The sequence below is a fragment of the Polypterus senegalus genome, chromosome 6, assembly GCF_016835505.1.
Source record: "Polypterus senegalus isolate Bchr_013 chromosome 6, ASM1683550v1, whole genome shotgun sequence".
NCBI lineage: Eukaryota > Metazoa > Chordata > Cladistia > Polypteriformes > Polypteridae > Polypterus > Polypterus senegalus.
This window is the reverse complement of record NC_053159.1, coordinates 178,065,762-178,087,293: the sequence shown is the minus strand read 5'-3', so window position 1 is coordinate 178,087,293 and position 21,532 is coordinate 178,065,762. Positions and strand designations below refer to the sequence as shown.

Genomic DNA, 21,532 nt, shown 5'->3' with positions numbered 1-21,532 from the left:
ATTTACTGAGGGTGTTTTCTTCCCACCATTATTAGTCTTTTTTGTTCAACCTTGAGGCAATTTGTAAGCAACACGGTTGCAATCCATGGTATTATCAAACCTCCCACCCAAAAGCCATTTCAGTTGTAATTAATTGAAAGTACTGCAAAAGTACTGTATATTGAACATGTCAGTGTATCAGCAAGTGGAGGAAATATCCTGGATGTAAGCTACACAACAATTAAGGAGCACACAAAGTAGTTCCCAACTTTTGCTTAGTCAGACCACATGATGCCTGCCTTCCTTAAACCGGCTGAAGCCCCCCATCTAAGCAAGTTCATGCTTTGTTGGTATGATGGCGAAGAAAGCAGGTTTATATACTGCTTTGACCTTTTAGATTGGGATAAATTCAGATATACCATTGTAGGTTTAATTGAGTTTCTAATTAGGTTCATAAGCAATATTAAATGTAACACCAATGATTGTGTTCCAGTAAAGCCAATTAAAGCATTCCTCACTATGAAACTATGGTTGAACAATAACATTTGCAGTAAAGTAAGAGTGATCTGCCACATTCAGATTGGTAGAAAAATAGGAGCATACTGTGATGTTGTATGCTTGAGGAAAAAGTTACAAGATACTGCACAGTGGGACTTCAGATGCAATACACTGACAACTGGAAGCTGTGGCAAGGGTTTACATTATATCATTGGTTTCAAGGTTAACAGCTAAGAAACTGACAACAGTGCACATCCACTGGCTATAATACATTGATCATAGGCACTGCTCAGAGGTCTGCCAGTTATGTATAGGGCAAGGTTGCTCCGAACCTCTCAAAGTAAAATGTGTAGTGGATATCATTAGCTCCTCCCTGTTTCATTTTATTTTCCCTACCTGCTTTAAGAAAGTATATATTGTTGTACTCCCCAGAAGGACAAAAGTGAAGTGATGGAAAAATCAGCAGCATTAGTGCCTGTAGTGATGAAATACCTGGAAAGACTTGTGTTGTCAAATACTGTACCAAATCCTCTCTCACAAAGTTCCTGTACCCTTAGCAGTTTGCCTATCAGAACAACTTGTTAATGGATAATGTTATCTTTCTATCGTTACAAAAACAGCCTAGGAAAAGCTGTACACTAAGATCTTGTGTGAAAATGCAGAATGCTGTTGACTAAAGTTAAGTTCAATCCTACCCCTCCAACTGGTGACAAAGCCCCTTGGGTTTAGACTTTGTAACTCTTAAGGGAGTCCAGCAGCCAGCTGCACAATCAAGAGATGACAGGTGGTGCACTTTAGTAGTATTCATTAATCTGTGACTATTTACTTAAATGGATGAAGTCCTATAACTGCCAAAGTGGTATCATGGCAACAACCTGAGTTTGAACATGAGCAAAAGAAAAGTGCTTGTAGTACACTTCCATGGACACAAACTGTGAACTTGTTATCCACTTACGTTTTAAGTGGACTGAAATGGAAAAAGTTGCCAGTTTTGGTTTTTGAGAGTTTGCATTTCTAATGACCTGCCTTGGTCTGGGAACAAAAGTGCCTCTTCTTTGTGAGGTGTCTCAAGTGATGGGGGATTTCCTGTGGTTTTATGTACTTAGAAGCAGTGAGAACAACCTCCTCACCTTATGGGATTACCATTTGGTACAGCAACATATCTTCTTTAAAGAAGATAGTGGCGAATTTGGCCCAGGCTCTCAATAGCTGTGGCATCATAGAAATTCAGCAGCTCTATAAGGACTACTGCATGATAGAATTTTGGCCATAGTGGAGGACAGTGTCACCTCACTGCCTTTGGGCAAGAGTTACAAGGGCTTTTGGGACACTCACTTTTAGTTTCTTCAGTAGCATTTACAGTGGTGTAAAAAACTATTTGCCCCCTTCCTGATTTCTTATTCTTTTGCATGTTTGTCACACAAAATGTTTCTGATCATCAAACACATTTAACCATTAGTCAAATATAACACAAGTAAACACAAAATGCAGTTTTTAAATGATGGTTTTTATTATTTAGGGAGAAAAAAAATCCAAACCTACATGGCCTTGTGTGAAAAAGTAATTGCCCCCTTGTTAAAAAATAACCTAACTGTGGAGTATCACACCTGAGTTCAATTTCCGTAGCCACCTCCAGGCCTGATTACTGCCATGCCTGTTTCAATCAAGAAATCACTTAAATAGGAGCTGCCTGACACAGAGAAGTAGACCAAAAGCACCTCAAAAGCTTGACATCATGCCAAGATCCAAAGAAATTCAGGAACAAATGAGAACAGAAGTAATTGAGATCTATCAGTCTGGTAAAGGTTATAAAGCCATTTCTAAAGCTTTGGGACTCCAGCGAACCACAGTGAGAGCCATTATCCACAAATGGCAAAAACATGGAACAGTGGTGAACCTTCCCAGGAGTGGCCAGCCGACCAAAATTACCCCAAGAGCGCAGAGACGACTAATCCGAGAGGTCACAAAAGACCCCAGGACAACGTCTAAAGAACTGCAAGCCTCACTTGCCTCAATTAAGGTCAGTGTTCACGACTCCACCATAAGAAAGAGACTGGGCAAAAACGGCCTGCATGGCAGATTTCCAAGACGCAAACCACTGTTAAGCAAAAAGAACATTAGGGCTCGTCTCAATTTTGCAAAGAAACATCTCAATGATTGCCAAGACTTTTGGGAAAATACCTTGTGGACTGATGAGACAAAAGTTGAACTTTTTGGAAGGCAAATGTCCCGTTACATCTGGCGTAAAAGGAACACAGCATTTCAGAAAAAGAACATCATACCAACAGTAAAATATGGTGGTGGTAGTGTGATGGTCTGGGGTTGTTTTGCTGCTTCAGGACCTGGAAGGCTTGCTGTGATAGATGGAACCATGAATTCTACTGTCTACCAAAAATCCTGAAGGAGAATGTCCGGCCATCTGTTCGTCAACTCAAGCTGAAGCGATCTTGGGTGCTGCAACAGGACAGTGACCCAAAACACACCAGCAAATCCACCTCTGAATGGCTGAAGAAAAACAAAATGAAGACTTGACTTGGAGTGGCCTAGTCAAAGTCCTGACCTGAATCCAATTGAGATGCTATGGCATGACCTTAAAAGGGCGGTTCAAGCTAGAAAACCCTCAAATAAAGCTGAATTACAACAATTCTGCAAAGATGAGTGCGCCAAAATTCCTCCAGAGCGCTGTAAAAGACTCATTGCAAGTTATCGCAAACGCTTGATTGCAGTTATTGCTGCTAAGGGTGCCCAACCAGTTATTAGGTTCAGGGGGCAATTACTTTTTCACACAGGGCCATGTAGATTTGGAATTTTTTTTCTCCCTAAATAATAAAAATCATCATTTAAAAACTGCATTTTGTGTTTACTTGTGTTATATTTGACTAATGGTTAAATGTGTTTGATGATCAGAAACATTTTGTGTGACAAACATGCAAAGGAATAAGAAATCAGGAAGGGGGCAAATAGTTTTTCACACCACTGTATCTGCAAGTAGTTGGACTGTTGAATACACTTGGTTATGCACCTCAGTCCACATGTGCAAAATTTACTTCATTATAATTTATTTTACATCTACAGGAATTGTGAGTGCATTGTATATTGTCTATATATATATATGCTGTAGAAATACTTAATTCATGACTTCCATAAGGTCAATTCCATTCCTCTGTACTACTTAATGTTACTACTTAACAATTGCAATAAAAACATTACTTCATTGTTTTCATCATTTAAATTGCAGAATTCATTGTTTTCATCATTTACATTGCAGAATTCAAGTGAATGACCAGATTGTTGAGGTGGATGGCATCAGTCTTGTTGGGGTTACACAGCTTTTTGCTGCAACGGTCTTGAAGAACACTAAAGGCACAGTCAAGTAAAAGCAATTTTTTATTAGTATATTTCGTGGAAGCATTTGGGGAAAACGGTTCAGCAGTAAATATGCAAACGACTGCAACATTTGACAAGAAAATTAGGTCACAGTTTAAAAACTGATTTTTGTCATCTCTAGTGTTCGCAGTTCAATGGTATTCCCATTAATATTTGTGTGTTTTTAAAGATTTGTATTTTTATTCTTTTTTTGAACAAGATATACCAATGGTATTTATTTTTCAATATTCATTAGGTGATAACAGGGCCGGATTTATACTTGATAAGGCCCTAAGCTATTTGAGACATGGGGCCCTTTATAAGTCCAGATATTCTATGTAAGTGCCAAATATGATTTGTTTTGGGGGCCCCCAAGAAGGCGGGGGCCCTAAGCTATAGCTTGTGTAGCTTATACGTAAATCCTGCACTGGGTGATAAAGACAGATGTATGCCCATAAGACTCACAAAACCTGCTAGGAAGAAAGTGGATTTTAGCAGGATCTTTAGGACATTTACAGTTAACTCCCATATTATATATTACTGTATTTGTTCATTGTTTGCTTTTTACTGTATTCAAAGAGCTTTTTTTAACCTCCTCTCTCTCTTTTAGATTTCTTATTGGCCGAGAAAAGCCTGGCACACACAGTGAAGTGGCTCGTCTCATTAGTGAGACATTAGAGCAGGAAAAAAGTCAGCTATTGGAGGATGACTATGATCTATCCACAGAAGAGGCAAGTCTGATACTGCTGAGTATTTTACTTTGTCAGCTAGTGATAACTTCAGCAGCTTTATTACAGGTCTTTAAAGAAAACATTACTGGATTCTAGAACTGTCTCTGTTATATATCAATTGGTATGGGATTCGTTAAAGCAGTGCTAATTTTTGTGATTCGCCATTTGTTGGAATTACAAATTCAATGCATTTTATTACTACAAATGTTTGTGATGCACCATCTGTTGGGATTACAAATGCAGTGCATTCTATCCTCCCCCTCCCAACGACCTTACACACCATAATAGGCGGAGAAACAAAAGGTTTTTGATCGAGTCTTTAAAACCTCAATAGAATGAGAAGATCTGATATGGAGTGGCAGATCGTTCTAAAGTCTTGGAGCAATAACTGAAAAACCCCTGTCACCCTTAAACTTTAGCTGTGATCTAGGAACTGCATGGAGTAATTGAACTGATGACCTCAAAACACTTGTTCCTAGAAGGGATGAATGAGATTGCAGTTGTATTATGGGGTGATGCCATGCAAGGCGTTATAAATAAACAATAAAACTACTTCAATCTGAAATCTCACCGGCAACCAGTGGAGGGAGACCAATATGGACGAGGTATGCTCTCTTTTACTGGTGCTAGTCAGAAATTTAGCTGCTGAATTTTGTACCAATTGAAGTCACAACAGGGAAGATTTGGGCAACAGCTCGTGGAGAAAAGGCCATTGATTTTAAATAAATAATCATCGCACCAGGCCGTGAGGCGTTGTTATAGCGAGCGGGGCGTCGTCGATGTGGGCGTTTCTCACCGTGTGCACAGGTGAGGAACTGCCCACATTCGTGATTGCTCCCGTGGCTAATGCTGCAGCTGTGATGGCCCCTCACGTTTTTAAAAGAAGCGCAAGTCGGTTGGGGAGAGAGAGAGATCGATTGGAGAGAAAGCGATCGGAGAGAGAAAGGAAAGGAGAGGACGGAGGTTACGGGAGCAGGAGAGGAAGCAGGTCGGTGAGAGGGAGAGAGCCGCGAAGAGCGGCGGACGTGCGGCGAATGGCGCTCGTGGACAGCTGCATGGAAGCTGGGTGTTAGTCCGACACCCACGTGTTTGTGTTGATGTCGCTCCCGCTGAGCGAGCAGGTAGCGGGAGTGACCAAGGTGAAAGCGACGAGCCGCAGAAGGCCGCAGAAAGGCAGCGGAAGTCGGGAGGCTTGGAGTGGCAGTCCTTGGTGTGAGCGTCCTGGAGACCAAGGAGTCCAAGTCTCGAGGCTGGGATGAGAGCCAAACCGAAGCCAGGGGTCGGGAGGTCTCCAGTCTTGCGTGTGTTTGAGGAGGGCAGCTGTAGAGAGCGTCTTGCCTGCTGCTTGGCCCATACGGGATAAGCAGGTGAGGCGCTAACAGAAAGCACCGTATTTGTTGATGGTTTTAAGACTGCTTCCTAAAAGATTTTAACCTCTCGTTTTTAAGGATTGTTTTTTCTATTTATTGATTTTACTCCACGTTCTTTTTATGGATTATTTATTTAATGAATTTGAAGAACTACACTATTTATGAACTTTGTTTTTGTTGACTGTTTTAAATAAAAGCACTTTTGCACTTTCTACCTTCCCCTTGCTCAGTAATTTGCCTCCATTGACTAGCTCACTCGGCAACATTATCAACGGTGTTGGGTTCAAATGCTTCCAACATCAAAGGGAGTGTGGAGCCAGAACCCACATCGTCACAGTGATGCCATGCAAGGCGTTATAAATAAACAATAAAACTACTTCAATCTGAAATCTCACCGGCAACCAGTGGAGGGAGACCAATATGGACGAGGTATGCTCTCTTTTACTGGTGCTAGTCAGAAATTTAGCTGCTGAATTTTGTACCAATTGAAGTCACAACAGGGAAGATTTGGGCAATACCCAATATAAGGAATTGCAATAATTAAGCCTAGACGTAATAAAAGCATGAGTCACTGTTGTCAGATCCTTCTGTGAAAGGAAGGATTATAACTTAGAAATTTGCCTCGGTTGATAAAAGCTGGATTTTACTACCACAGAGATGTGTTTGTCAAAGCTCAAAGACAAATCAAGGATGACACCCAGATTTTCGATTTCATTACGAATCTTTGCCATCAATGAGCCTAAATGAGTGCCAGCTTCATTAGCAGAAGAAATTGGGCCAAAGATAATGACTTCAGTTTTATTTTCACTTAGTTGAAGGAAATTTTGCAGCATCCTTTTTTTAATATCATCAATACACTCTGTCAGCTTCTTTATAGATGAAATGATGTTTAATATAAGGCTGAGTATCATCAGCATAACAGTGTAATTGACATTGTATTTTTGAAATAAGGGGACCCAGAAGGGAGCAAGTATAAGACAAATAATAATGTTGCCAGAAGTCAACCTCGTAGTATGCCTTGAGTTAGCAGAGCTGGCTGGGAAAAGTTATCACCTATGTGTACCAATACAGATCTAACATTTAAGTAGGATGCAAGCCATTTAATAATAATAATAATATTTCAGTGCACATCCTTGAATACTGACTTCATACTCAAGCCATTTAATAGAGCCCCATGGTCCACTGTATCAAAAGCTGTACTAACGTCCAGCAGTACTAAAATAGCCCAATAGCTCAAGTGCAAGGTTAGTAGAATATCATTTGTCACCTTCAACAAAACAGATTCTGTACTGCAAAGTTTTTTAATGCCAGATTGAAACACATCACATTATTTTCTTCCAAATATGGAAGTAATTGTTAAATAAACCACCAATTCTAAGAATGTTCAGGCCCAGCCAGTACATGGCTGCGAGACCATCTAGCAGAAGCCAGCATTGCTGTTGGAAGAAACTGCATTACCAGTCATTTTATTTTAGTTTTGGGTTTGTATTTTTGTATAGCAAGTGAATTTTGCTTCCTAATTACAATAATGGGTATTCAACATATAGCACATTTATTTTACACTAACATTTATAAATTTGTTGTTCTGTTGATCTTTAAATCTATTAAGATCATTGGAGGAAGTCAAGTGGACATCCATATTGCATTTTGTGCAGGAGTTAGTAGTAAATGAGGTGGATTGGTGGCTCTGAGGCTAGGGATCTGTTCCAGCAATCAGAAGGTTACTGGTTTGAACCCTGTAGATGCCAGAAGTTATTCCACTTTGTTGATGCCGGAAGTGATTCCACTCTGAACCTGCAATTGCTCCGTCCTGAATATAACATCCACCCCTTGCAAGCAGGTCCTCCAACTTGCAGAGAAAACTTGGGGCACTCCAGCCAATGTAAAAAACCTCATACTCTTTCATTCCATTCAAACTAGTGTGGTGCTGAGATGTCACCTGTTGCACAGCTGTGCTCAGGTCCTAATTTGAGTTCCTGAGGTGGTTCATTATGTAGTGAGTACAGCAATGCACTGTATCAGTGCATGTTTCCAACCCTTAGTAACAAATATGGTTAGTGAAGAAATATTAATGAATTCCATGAGATTTTATAATTCTAAATTTTAATAGGGAGATGTTACTTCACTGTTCTTTGGGATTGACAGTGAAATTATTGGGTAGTTTAAACTACTGCATTTCCGCTGAAATTTAACCACTCTCCTTGGAATTTCAAGTGCCCGTTATTGATTCCTACCTGGTGCAGGCACTTAAAAGTACCTATTTACAGTGTTGGGAAGGTTACTTTAAAAATGTAATTCGTTACAGTTACAAGTTACCCTGTTCAAAATGTAATAGTAGTGTAACTATTTTAATTACTTGTTCTGAGTAACGTAACTAATTACTTTTTAATTACTTTTTGATTACTTTTCCAATTTTTGGATGGGTATTCTGTACCCGTAGCCTGCTTGTATGTATCCATTTTCAATTTCAAACCTGACAGTAATAATCTTTATGGTGAAATCAAGTGTGAATCAGTCCATAGCCCTGTTGTTCAAGGTGACTGAATGCTGCCTGTATATAGGAAGAAAAAAAATCTTTGATGCAGCATAGACCGAATAATGGACCAATATCTCTTACATCAATGAAGCAGAGAAAAAATAATCTGAAAGTTAATTATTGTGTCACATCCACATATTGTTAGTTGCCAGACTATTACAGTCTATGTTGTACAGTATGTTGTATCAATTTTTTAAATTCTTTTTCCAGCTGACAGCACTTGGGGGACATCAAACAACAGAGTTATGGGATAATTCACACCGAATTTCTTATTTAAAATAGTTAAACACTTTTGATCCTCTTTTAATACACAAAGTAACATCAGAACTTTCATAAAGACACTATAATAACCACCACAAGGTCAGACTTCAAGATGCTAATAGCTATGAATTATTACAACATTATTACAATTATTAATTATGTATAGCATTAATATTAATGCTATAATAATAATAATAAGAAGAAGAAGAAGAAGAATAGTAGTAGCATTAAATGGTGGTTATTATTAATTAAAACTAAATTATGGGGTAGACATTGACTATGGTGCACCACTATTGTGTTTACACTTTACAAAAAACATGTTACTTTTACTAGACAAAACATTTTACAGTCTATTTTTCAATCACAAATGCTGAAGTAGCCGATCGCTTGCATTCAAGACAATACATGTAAAACTTGGACAATCGTAGTCTTTGTTAAAATCTACCATTCCAGGCACATTTTAAATTACATATAGCAAGTCAGGCACGCTAATATCAAAACTGACAAAATGGGAGGGAAAGTGCGTAATATGGCTCAACAACCTCCTTAGCTAGCTATCTAGAGTAGCGAGCTTAAAGTGAACCGAAATAGGGAGCTAAAATAGCTATAGGCTACATCTGCATTTGGGCACATTAAAAGCGTGTGGCTGTGAAAAGTGGCGTGGCGTCTGTGACTGTGTGACAATGTGAAGGCTTCATTGCTAAAAAAAAACTTTCCGTTTGCTCTTACAAGCAGCACTTACCTCTAGATGTTTCCTGAGGTTGGACATTGAGGTTTTCGATGTGGACAACATCTTGATAGCCGGCAAACAAGCATTACATTGCACAGTTAGATTTATGCCCTTTTCCGCGACATATCTGAAATGTTTTCTAAATTTCCAGCTGTGAAATGCAGTTTTATTAGACATTGCTAGTAGTAGTTTGAAACTCAGATCACAACATGCCCAGGCATCTGCTATCAGACTGAGGTGATGGCGCTGGCGCTGCAATTATAGACGTGATAGGAGAGCCTATCAGAAATAATTATTGTCTGTGGGAGGGGGGGGAATGGAAAAGGACGATGTTTATAGGCCTAATGAAAACGTGCGAAACAGGCAAAAAAATATTATTTCATATTTCATAAAGGCTTTGCTGACATTTTTAATATGTAACTTAAATTGTAATTCTGAAAAATTACACAAGTAACTGTAATTGAATTACACATTTTTATACAGTAACTGTAATGTATTACCGTTACATTTATTTTGTAATTTAATTACGTAACGCCGTTACATGTATTTCGTTACTCCCCAACACTGCCTATTTATACTATACAGAAATAAGTATTCAAGAAGCCGTTAAGAGCACTAGATAGAATATAAGTGTTGTCCAACATCAAAGTGCTTTCTGTATTGGGGAATCTTTAAAAATAAATGCATGCATGCATGAATCATACACCCTATTTAATAGTGATGCTCTGATTTTTCACTACTAAAGACTCGATTAGTAAATTGGCCGATCACAAAAGATTTTTTTTTTCAGCACCTGCTGAAAAAATAAATAACTTGCTTTTAACCAGGAAAGTTCACTTAAGTGCATAATGTGTAGTCTACACTATTCATTATGTAATTTTAATTTAGTTACATTTTGAAGTACTGTCATTAAATATATATAATTTGCAGGATGATCATTATGAAGAGGAGGATGATGATGGCCCAGGCTTAAACCTTTCTTCAAAGTCAGTTGAAGTTTTTGATCTCTCTGAACATGAAGATATGTTTTCATTACAGGATATGGATTCCACACACGCAGCTGTAAAGTATAAGGAGGTATTTGAAAATCTTTGTGTCCTTGTACACTGCCCCCATCGCCAGTTGATTATTTTCATTTTTCCTGTGTCGCAGGAGCTAGATTTAGGCAATATATCCATAACTCTGTCAGTGATATTTTATTTTTACAGTTTTCTCAAAATTTGATTCAGTAATTTTGTGAAGAAAATTACCATATTTTATTGAAGGTTTGTTAACAAGATTGTTAATTTATGTAGTAATTTTACATTTCGTACTACTCATTGAATAATTCAAAGCCAGGACAGGCATTGGCTGTCCATTATACTGAAATCTGATTACACTGGATCAGTGAATATATGGTATGTAGTAAATTGGGGTGTGTATACCTTACTATGTTTATGCTTATATTACATACCAGTAAACATTATTATCTGTCTATCCTCTGTGTATCTTAACATATTCTAAATAGTTCCATAAACAATTAAAGAATATTTAAAGACTGTTTTACACTAAAAGGCACTCCATGGTATGAAATATACGTGATAGATCTTATAGATCTCTTTATCAGGGATTTGAGCCTCTATTATTATTATTATTATTATTATTATTATAATAAATAATAATAATTTGACTGATGCCTTTATGCAAGGCAGCTTACAACATTTCAGATACAATTGGTTACATTTTATTTTTTCCATTTAGAGCACAGGCTGGTGAAGTGACTTGGTCATTGTCACACACTATCAATAGCAGGGTTTAATGTCTAAAGTCTAAACAAAGCCTTAACCACTTCACCACACTGTCTGCCTATTAAGAGTGATTTAGCAATATATTTATATTAATATTTATATTAGGTAAATAACAGAATATTGTCCAAAGCTGCTATTAGTAGTTGGAGTTTTAAGTTTGTACCCCTAAACAGTATATTAGGGGTAGAGTGAAAGCTGGTTGTGCCAGATGAATTTGTCTAGTTTGTGAAAAGGAATGTTTTAGAATGGAGTGGCTGAGTATTTTGAGTATTGTAGCTGAAGCTTTATAAGGTTATTCTTGCATTTGTATTTCATATTCATGGTCAGACAGCATTAATAGTACTTTAAAGTAGTACTAAGTACTACACACAATGTTCCTATAGTGCCGTACTTCTCAAAATTAATTCATACAATTTATGAAATATTTGGAACCTAATAAAAGGCCTTAAAATTTTGAAAAGAAAAGCTACTAAGGCCATTCCTTGAACTGTTTTCATCTTCAAATCAGCTAAATGGTTGAATGTTTATTTTCATTACTAGTGGTGGATTTAAAGTACCCAATTTCCTTTTCATTAGATAGCTTGGAGCTATCATGACGCATGACTGTTGATCAGTGTGATGATAGCAGTTGGGCAAGCATTATACTAGATGTAGATGGTAAAGTGGGAGCTAATTCTCCAGGTGAAGATTCGTTTATTGGTCAATCTCTGTGCTGACGCCTTTTGGGCAGAGCCTGAAAGAGTAGCCGATGTGAGGCTCTTTCACAGAGCTGTAGGACTTGCTTTCCTTGATAGAGTGAGGATCTTGAAAATACTACAGGACCTTGGAATAGAATGTCTGTTTCCCAAATCAAATACATACCTAGGTATGCCAAGTTGCAATGATTAAACATTATATCTCAAATGGTATTTGTGTACATATGAATGCCCAGGAGATGCTGGAGACCACTGTTAAGGGATAGTGTGTTTTTTGGCCATCTTTTTCAGTATTACAAGTCTCTCTAGATGGAGTAGGTAGAGAATGAGTAAATAGTAAAGTAAGCTGTTGCAGTAAACAATAGTAGAATCTAATCCTGATTTAACCATTAAAAGGTGCACTAAAATGAAACCTATGAAATTCATCTAGGTTTAACTCATGTTTAAAACAGTTTAGCATAATTTTTTATGCACAGCAATTAGGCCTGTAATATTGGACACGGATACTTCTTGTATGAGAGTTTCTTTTTTTGATTAATCTAATCCTGGGAAGCTGGTCAGTTGGTTTTGCTTGATAGTCTTATTTTAAGAATGCACATGGACATTTTTCGTATATAGTGTTTTTATGTGTGATGTACTGCCATTACTTCCTTACTGTGTAGTTTCCTACCTTGTTTCCATTGCTCTAAGGAGATTTGAGCACACTGTCACCTTGATTTGGTGTGAGAATGCTAGAATATGTAAAGAACTGTGAGGATACATTTTGTATAGACAGAGAGAAAAAGCCTGAGCAGCATGAAACATATGGTTTAAACAACATGTTGGGATTCATGTCTGTGTTGTGCTACTCAAGGCCAGGAATGTGAAAAGAAATGTATCTAATAATAAAATTGAAAACATATGCCAATTGATAGCTCATGTTCTGCATTTTAGCAAATGATTTTCAAATTATTCTGTGGTTATCCCTTTGCACATTAAGTATAACATATCCTCTTTGCTATAAGTGAATTAGTGCGCAAGTGTCACTGTTTAGTGAAAACATGCACAAAATATGCACGGGATGCTTCAAGGGTAACTATTGAAAAGACTGGTTAATATACAGATGATGATTACCATTTTGTTAAACATGGTTTTTATTATGCATTGCTTTATGTTTGATGCTAGTTACCTAAAACTGTTATATTGTCGTTTTATAGCTACAGCTGAAACATGCCATTGCAGCCTCTGAAATCAGCAGATTAAAAGAACAGGTAAGAATACAAAAACATTTTTTATGCAGTGTTTTTTAACACTTCCATCTAAACAATAGCTTTAAACAACTAAAATGTTTTACACAAAATTCCATGCTTACCATGTTCACAGAGCACAAAAAAAAAAACTTACCCTGTTAGCGTTTTTTCCTTTTCTCATTTATTTTATACAACTTTGAGATAATGCACATTTTGAGCAAAGTAGTACTTTATTGCATAGTTATTTCCAGAGCAGGCACCTAATAAAAGTTTACAAAAAAACAAAAAAAAAAAACAGTACTGCTGAGAAATAGAACAAATTGGAAAATATGACCGAACATAAGCCAATTCAAGATCTTGAGTGAAACTACATTTTGTGTGTAAATAACACATGTACCATGGTGGCCCTTCTTTCTTTATCGTGTGATGCATGTACCAATAAACAGTTGACTAACTGTTAACTCATAAAGTCCATTATAATGCTCAGTCATTTATTAATAGAAGAAAAAAAACTGTCAGCATACACCATCATTGTTGACAACTATAGGGGGTCCAGATCTAATTATGCAATTTTCATTACGCTATAACTTAAGTTTATTGCATAGAAAATCACCCAAAAAATCATGGACCATCGAGAAGTGTGCGAACTGATGAAATCAAGAATCGCCTTTGCGGCGAGCTGGAATTGTCCCCGCACAGATCAAAGTCATCCAGTCGATCTGGATCTGCATAATTAGATCTGGACCACCCTGTATAGAACTACTATGTACCTATACTTGAGGATGATGGCATTCCTACCAAAGAACTAAAATACACATTAGTGTATTAGTTTGACAGAACACCTTATGTGTCTGTGCTTCAATTCTTGGTCTCTAGGCAGAGTAATTTGCAGTCTTTATCACATATTGATGGCAAATCTTTTTGAACTTCCATGCAGATCACAAGAAGGACATGTACATGGCACTAGAATTCAGCAAAACCATATTGAATGAATTCTTTTGTATTAAGAAACTGAACTTTAAAACAGTGTTAGTGTCAACAATGAAAAATATTTTATAAGAAGAAAGGGAAGTTGATCATGGGTCTCTGTGGACCAATGTTGGCCTTTGTGACAACATAAATCATCTTAACATGTTGGCACATATGTCTAGAATTTCCAAACCGCAGTTTATTTTATCTTTGACAAATTTTGAAGCTCGGCCTGTGCCCTTGGGTCATTAAGATTATGCATGGTGAGCTGCAGATAGTTAATTTTAGTGTAAACATTACATGACATTTTAAGAAGCTTTTGCACCATTGTGAGTTTGAGGCAGCGCTTTAAAGAAACAGGGATTTTTTTTACCTGCACTTGAACTCCCCCATATTTTATGATAAATCAAGTTATGCTTTTTTCATTTATTTCTGTTGCTTTCTTCTCTCATACTTTTTCTTGGAAACCTTGGACTGAAATAATTGGGTTGAAAAAAAAAAGTTTTTTTTAACGTATTGTTTTTTTGTGTTCAGTATTTTTATTTCATTATTTTGTGTTTTATTTAACTATACTGTGTGAAAATGGAAGCAAAACATTATATAGAACATTATTAAAAGTCATAGAAATAGATAATATTTGAAATTGAATAAATCCTGGTAAACATATCCTCCTGTCCTTACCTTCAGAATATAGCAGATTAGAATAGAAATTGTGTGATGTGCTACACTTAACATGAAAAATATGTACATCATGTGTTTTAGATAATAACCATAGCTGAATTGAGAGTAAGTAAAAATTTAAGATGAGCCAAGATGAGAGTTAACTTTAAGCTATACATGTCTTCATTTTTTAAGACTCTATTCCAGTATTTAGTACAAAAATAAATATTACCCTGCCTGTTTAAAATGTGTTACTTCATTAAATATCACAATTCACATTTTAAATTTATGATTTTTAATCTAGTTAATGGTAATGGAATCAAGTAAAGTTAACTGGGAGAAAGTACAGTCCAAGCTAGAGCAAGACATTGAAGAAAATAAGGAAAAAATTAAAAAGTTGGAGACCTATTGGAATGAAGCACAGTCCTTATGTAAAACTGTAAATGAACATCTTCGAGAAACTCAGTCCCAGTATGATGTTTTGGAAAAAAAATACAATAAGGCAAAGAAGCTGCTAAAAGATTACCAACAAAAGTGAGTACATACAGATTACCCAGACATTTTCTTGACTTGCATTTGAGATAAATGTTGCATTTTTTTCTTTGTGTTGGCAAAATCATTATTGAACATGGATTGGTGTAGCAAGTTACTAGATTTTACTTAAGGATAGGGTTGTTAAAGTCTAAAAAGTTTGATAAACATTTTAAATAAACAATAAGAAATGAGTAAATGTTTGCATGGTTATCTAAATTTATTAATGACAAATTACAGCAACTCAAAATGGGCAGATTTAATGTCTTATACTTGGTGAATTCTGCTTGAGTACTGGAAGGTCACATGGACCGCTCTGTGCCTCTTGAATGTCTGCTAGCATGATACAAAGTCTTTGCATTTTATGCTAATGTATATGATTGGTTTTAAGCGATGTATGCTGAGGTTTAAAACATGCAGCGTCCATTCTTTAGTTGTAACAATAATGTTTTTCTTGTTTTGCCCATTCTTTTGCCCCTCTCTTTCACTTGTGTGCTATTTGTGCAGGGCAGGCACAAAGTGGCTAATAAAGTAGCTTGATTCTGCCTGCTTTTGTTTGTTTCTAGCTATTTCAATTCAACTTGTAAAAACACAAATAAAATAAAAAAGAACTAATAGGAAAACAAAACTGTTAGAGCACAAGTCCATTCGTTTTTAACACAATGTTTCAAAAGCCTGCATCATCAACCCCCTTTTTGACACATGTAGATGATTCATTTAGGTGGACTACCCCTTAAACCCCACTTAGACGACTGCACATAATTCACAGAGTGGGATTCCCTTTCACCACAGTAGGTCGTGCTCAATTCTTGGAGGGGATGCCCACCGGTGGGTTGAGAACACACTGCCGAGACACCACAAAGGTTGCAAAACACTGTTTTAGACAATATAATTTTGTCAATTACTTGCATTGTTTACTATGGTGTCTTTGGCAGATTAATAATTGTTAATTTTTGGGTGTGAAATTTAGGCACAATTTTATCAAAACTGCTTAGTGCTTTAAGGGCTTAAGCCATAGGTTTGCTATAGTAAGCATTCATTTGCTCAGTTACAAAGGAGTGACCTATCTGTCATTGAAACTGTGTGTCTGTCTGTTCTGTCGATTTAGCTGTTGTATGTTGTACAGAAGTATGGCATTTTTACTCCTTTTTTTGTCGTAATTGGCTGAAACCGTTCAGACTTGAGTTTTTTTACTCCTGTCTGTCACATCTGTTCACTGCATTCTAGATAAGATGGGTATAAGAACACATACACTCAACATAGTTATGAGAGTCTCCCGGGACAATAACTTCAGACTTTATATACCAGAATCTTTCCATATTTTTAAGGAAAAAAAATAAATTTAAAAGTTGAAGATATAGTTACATTTTTCTGGTTAAAAAATTTTAATTTGCAAAGGTTAAAAGTTAAATTAAAAAATACTCACCTGGGGGTATAGTGTCAGTATAATATAACTTATTTTGTAGCTAATATCCCAGCAGACTTAGTCAATTTTTTGTGAAATAATATGATGTTAGTTTACTTGTCTGTTTTTTTTTTTTTTTCTTTCTTTCTAACATTTTGCCTTTACTGGTGACATTTCTGAATTGCTTAACAACAGCTATGGCTTGGCTGCTGTTCCCAGTTTAGCGAAGCTCATTTTTTGGTACTTCATTGCTGGAATATTTGGAATTATCATTGTCTATTGCTGTGACATTCATTTGGTTTTGAAATTGTGTATATGGTCCTTTATATATATATATATATATATATATATATATATATATATATATATATATATATATATATATATATATATATATATATATTTATAAAAAAGAGATGATCAGGTTCTTACTAATACTGGCAATAAATAGTAAATACTTGTATCTGGCAGCAGGAAATGAGTATATGTGACACACAACAAACCCAATTGTGCCCATCACCACCTTAACATGTACCATACTACAAAGAGCAGTTGTGATGCCAACTCACTACACTTCACTAAGTGAGCCACGTTGTCACAATTTTATAGTTTTTTAATAACGTTTTTGGGAGCATCGGTTTCCAGTTTTAGAAGGGCTGAGAGGATGCATTGTTAATTTATGTAAGTAGCTGAAATTATAGATTGGTGCAGTCAGTTTTTCAAAGTGGTTAGTCCAGGTGTCTTCCATCTGGAAACAAAGAGCAATTTAGTAGCTACTGTGTCCAAGCAGGGTAATGGCACATTGGTGCAGTGAGAGAGAGCTTATCTTAAAATTTGTAAATTCAATTACAGGTCTTTATTTTCTGCATGTTATACTGGATGATTTTTATGTACAGAGCATATTTGTGTGGTTGAACTGTTGTAATACTTGTAACATGTAAACCGATAACTTTGTTCAGTTTTTGGAAGTAGTTTATAAATTGAATTTCCAAAGGGGCAGAATCTACTTTTGTTCACATTTCTTTGACATTTGTTTTTCGTCATGTACATATCTTCCATACAATTAGCAGTTGTGCCGTCCCCCAGGGATGTGTTCTTGTTCCACTGCTCTTCTCCCTCTATACTATTCACTGCACCTCTAAGGACCCCTCTGTCAAGCTACTCAAATATGTGGATGACATAACCATTATTGAACTCCTCTGGAATGGTGATACAGTAAATCTACATACAGAAAAGAGGCTTAGCCACTGTCCCATTGCTGTGCCAAGAACTATCTAGAGCTGAACATGCTCAAAACTGTGAAGATGACAATGGATGTCAGGAGGGACACCCTAATATTACCTCCTTTCAACATACTTAACAATAAGCTGTCAGTTGTGGAAACCTTCACGTTTCTGGTCTCTATAATGACCTCGGATTGACATAAGGGACCAACATAGACTTCATAATAAAAAAAAGGCACAGCAGCGGATCGACTTTCTGTGGTAGCTGAGGGAGTTTAATCTACCACAAGAGTTACTGATTCAGTTCTTCACAGCAATCTTTGACCCTGTTCTCAGCTCATTCATTAAAGTATGGTTTGGATCAGCAACTAAACAGATCAAGAACAGGCTCCAATGAATAGTCAGATCTGCTGAAAAGATCACTGGCACCAATCTTGCCACCTTACCAGACCCATACTATTCCAGAGTCCTGAACGGGGAAAGGTAAAACATTGTCGACCCCTGCACATCCAAGCAACACTACACTCCGACACAACGTGTATATCTAAAAACAGTCTCTGTCCACAGGCCATCCAGCTCATAAATAGTTGATTTGGCAGTCTTTGGTCAGTATTTGTCCCAATGCAATATTGTTGCATATTTCAGTTTTTCTTGTGCTGCCTTGCACTTTGTATGTATATGTTTACAGTCTATCTTGTATTTATCTCCGGTGTGTACTGATCAATTGTGTGTATGTCTGTATGGTAATTATAACTGTTAAAAAAAAAAAAAAGTCACATTTCTTGTACTGTATGTGTGCATACTTGGCCAATAAAAGTGATTGATTCTTTGTTTACTGCAGTTATCTGCTTACACTTGTGGTTAAGTGGCTGTACTGCTTTATGATTTGAATGACTGAACATTCTATATTTTCACCTTTAACCTCAGGGAAATAGAATTTCTTAAAAAAGAAGAGGACCAAAAAAGAACTCTTGATGAAAAAGACAAAATGTATCAAGCACAGCTGAAGACCTTAGAGGACAGAGTAAGCAATCATATTTATGTCATGTACATGTGTTGTTTATATGTAGACCACATACCTCAAAATATTTCATATTTATAGTGTGTTCTTTGATTGTCTGAACAGGGTACAGTGCATTTGATGATTGGATGATATTCAATTAGATTTTTCTTCTTCTTTTTTTTTTTTTTTTAAATCCCATCTGCCCCTCTCATAATTGTCACATCTCAGCTTTTGGGACTTATTCCACAAGTAATTTGCAGAGAAAGTTAGGGCCTTTGCTATGTAGCACATCACATTAGTTAACTCACTGCAAAAGGCTGCACATAAACACATATCAAGCTAATAAGAGATTACCTGGCATTGCGTCTTCAAAGTAATTAATGTAAAATGTCTGGACACTACTCCCTGGACCAACATGCTAACATTTGATAGATGGCAACCTGAGATAAATCTTTGTTACAAAAAGAGTCTGTTACATCTTCCCTCATATTGAGGCATTCTGCCATGTTTTAATCATAATTAATAGTACCTCACGTCAAAATGAAAAATGTTTTCTTCTTTGACAGGTTTGAAAATATGTTTTATTATTTGTTAAAATAGCAATTATACATTGCTCAGTAAGCTATTTTATAAAATACTTCAAGTTAAAAATTCATTCACAAACTATTCTTTTGTTTCTACAAACATTGCACAATCTTCTGTTAAATTTATTAAACTTCAAATTTCACTGCACAACAATTTTTTTTGAATAGCCCTGCTTCCTGAAAAGTTGTTTCTGATTGTGACAGGTACCTACCGGGTATGCACAAATAAAACACGGATTCCAGTTGTCCTGGTATCTTTCCTCCATTGTAGCAATGTCCTGGTGAAACCTTTCACCGTGTTTGTCACTGACAGCACTGAGATTTGCAGGGAAGAAGTCCAAGTGTGAGTGGAGGAAATGAATCTTGAGTTACATGTTGCACTTCATTGTCTTGTATGCTTTGAGAAGTTTGTCTACCAGCTGAGTGTAGTTTGGGGCTCTGTAATTGCCCAGAAAATTGTCATCGTCTTTGAAGGCTTTCCAGGCAATTTTTTCCGGCCCAACTAACAGATCTTCAAACCGCTTGTCACTCATAACATTTCTGATCTGGTGGCCAACAAAAATGCCCTCTTTGATCTTGGCATCAGTTATTCTTGGAAATATCTGTCTTAAATAACGAAAACCTTCGCCTTCCTTGTTCAGTGCTTTCATGAAATTCTTTAGGAGTCCCAGTTTTACGTGAAGAGGAGGCAAAAATATCTTTGCCGGGTCGACAAGCGATTCATGTGCCACATTTTTCTGTCCTGGAACTAATTTTTTACGGAGTGGCCAGTTCTGTCTCGAATAGTGCGACTATTTGGCATAGCTGTCCCATTCACAAATGAAACAACTGTACTTTGTATAGCCAAACTGCAGTCCTAGAAACAGAGCAACGACTTTAAGATCTCCACAGATATTTCAGTTGTACCTGCTATGCTGGACATGCTTCATCAGCAGTTCCATATTCTCATACGTTTCTTTCATGTGTGCTGCATAGCCAACAGGTACTGAAGGATAAACGTTGCCATTGTGTAGCAGAACAGCTTTCAGGCTTAACATTGATGAATCAATGAAGAGACGCCACTCTTCTGGGTTGTGTTCACATCCCAAGGCCGAGAACAGTCATTTAATGTCACAACAGAAATGGAGACTTATCGACTTGTGCAAAAAATTTGGTTATGCTGTATCATGTTGTCGGCCTCGAAACACAGATATTTTCGTATCTGGTGACAGCAAACACCATTCCTGCAGTCTCGAACCCAGCAGATCGGCTTTTGCTTTTGACAGACCCAAATCGTTCAATTCGGACTGTATCATCAAATGTGGATCGCCTGATGAACACGGTTCAAAATCCGGGTCGATGTCACTGTCAGTACCCTGCATTGCAGTTTCTTCATCTGGTTCATCTAAGGTCCAATCCTCGGGTGGTTTCAGAATTGGAAAACTGTTGTCATGTGGCATGGGTCTCATTGCTGAAGGCAGATTAGGATATTCAGTTGACTTCTTGTTTTTGGCAGAGAAACCAGACACATTATTCAAACAGAAGTAACAGTCTGTCACATGGTCTTTCTGTTCTCACCATATCGGAACAACAAACGGCATCGTTTTTCGAGTGCCTCTGAGCCAGGCTGTCAGACTGACAGCACATGTCGCACAGCAAATATGAGGCGGCCATTCCTTGTCTTGATCACCAATTTGCAGCCAAAATACAGATGATAAGCTCTCTTCACAAGAGCCGTCATCCACCATCTGAAGCACAAGTGTATAGTCGCCACAGATATAGCAGAATGTATCGCGGCTGTTACGACATTGACAAGACATATCGCCAGACACCAAAACGTCTATAGCATACTGTTATATTGCTACTGATACTATACATACACACTGACTATCTGTATAAACCAAATGAGCAGGATCGGTGTATGCGAGCCACCTTTATAGCATGCTGAGACAGCGTCATTCTTGTTCACACTTGCCCAGGATGTCAACTTCCACAG

The 21,532-nt window shown here is 37.1% G+C and overlaps 1 protein-coding gene across 4 annotated transcripts in view; it reads left to right on the top strand.

The window, feature by feature from the left end:
• Positions 1 to 21,532, top strand: part of ppp1r9ala (protein phosphatase 1 regulatory subunit 9A-like A) — a 130,051-nt gene that overhangs the window by 63,589 nt on the left and 44,930 nt on the right. For all 4 annotated transcript variants that reach the window (XM_039757633.1, XM_039757635.1, XM_039757636.1 and 1 more), the window contains exons 5-10: positions 3,746 to 3,850; positions 4,454 to 4,574; positions 10,402 to 10,548; positions 13,150 to 13,203; positions 15,116 to 15,345; positions 18,898 to 18,994. In XM_039757633.1, coding sequence (XP_039613567.1) covers positions 3,746 to 3,850; positions 4,454 to 4,574; positions 10,402 to 10,548; positions 13,150 to 13,203; positions 15,116 to 15,345; positions 18,898 to 18,994 — 754 coding nt within the window. The remainder of the gene's footprint in view (positions 1 to 3,745; positions 3,851 to 4,453; positions 4,575 to 10,401; positions 10,549 to 13,149; positions 13,204 to 15,115; positions 15,346 to 18,897; positions 18,995 to 21,532) is intronic.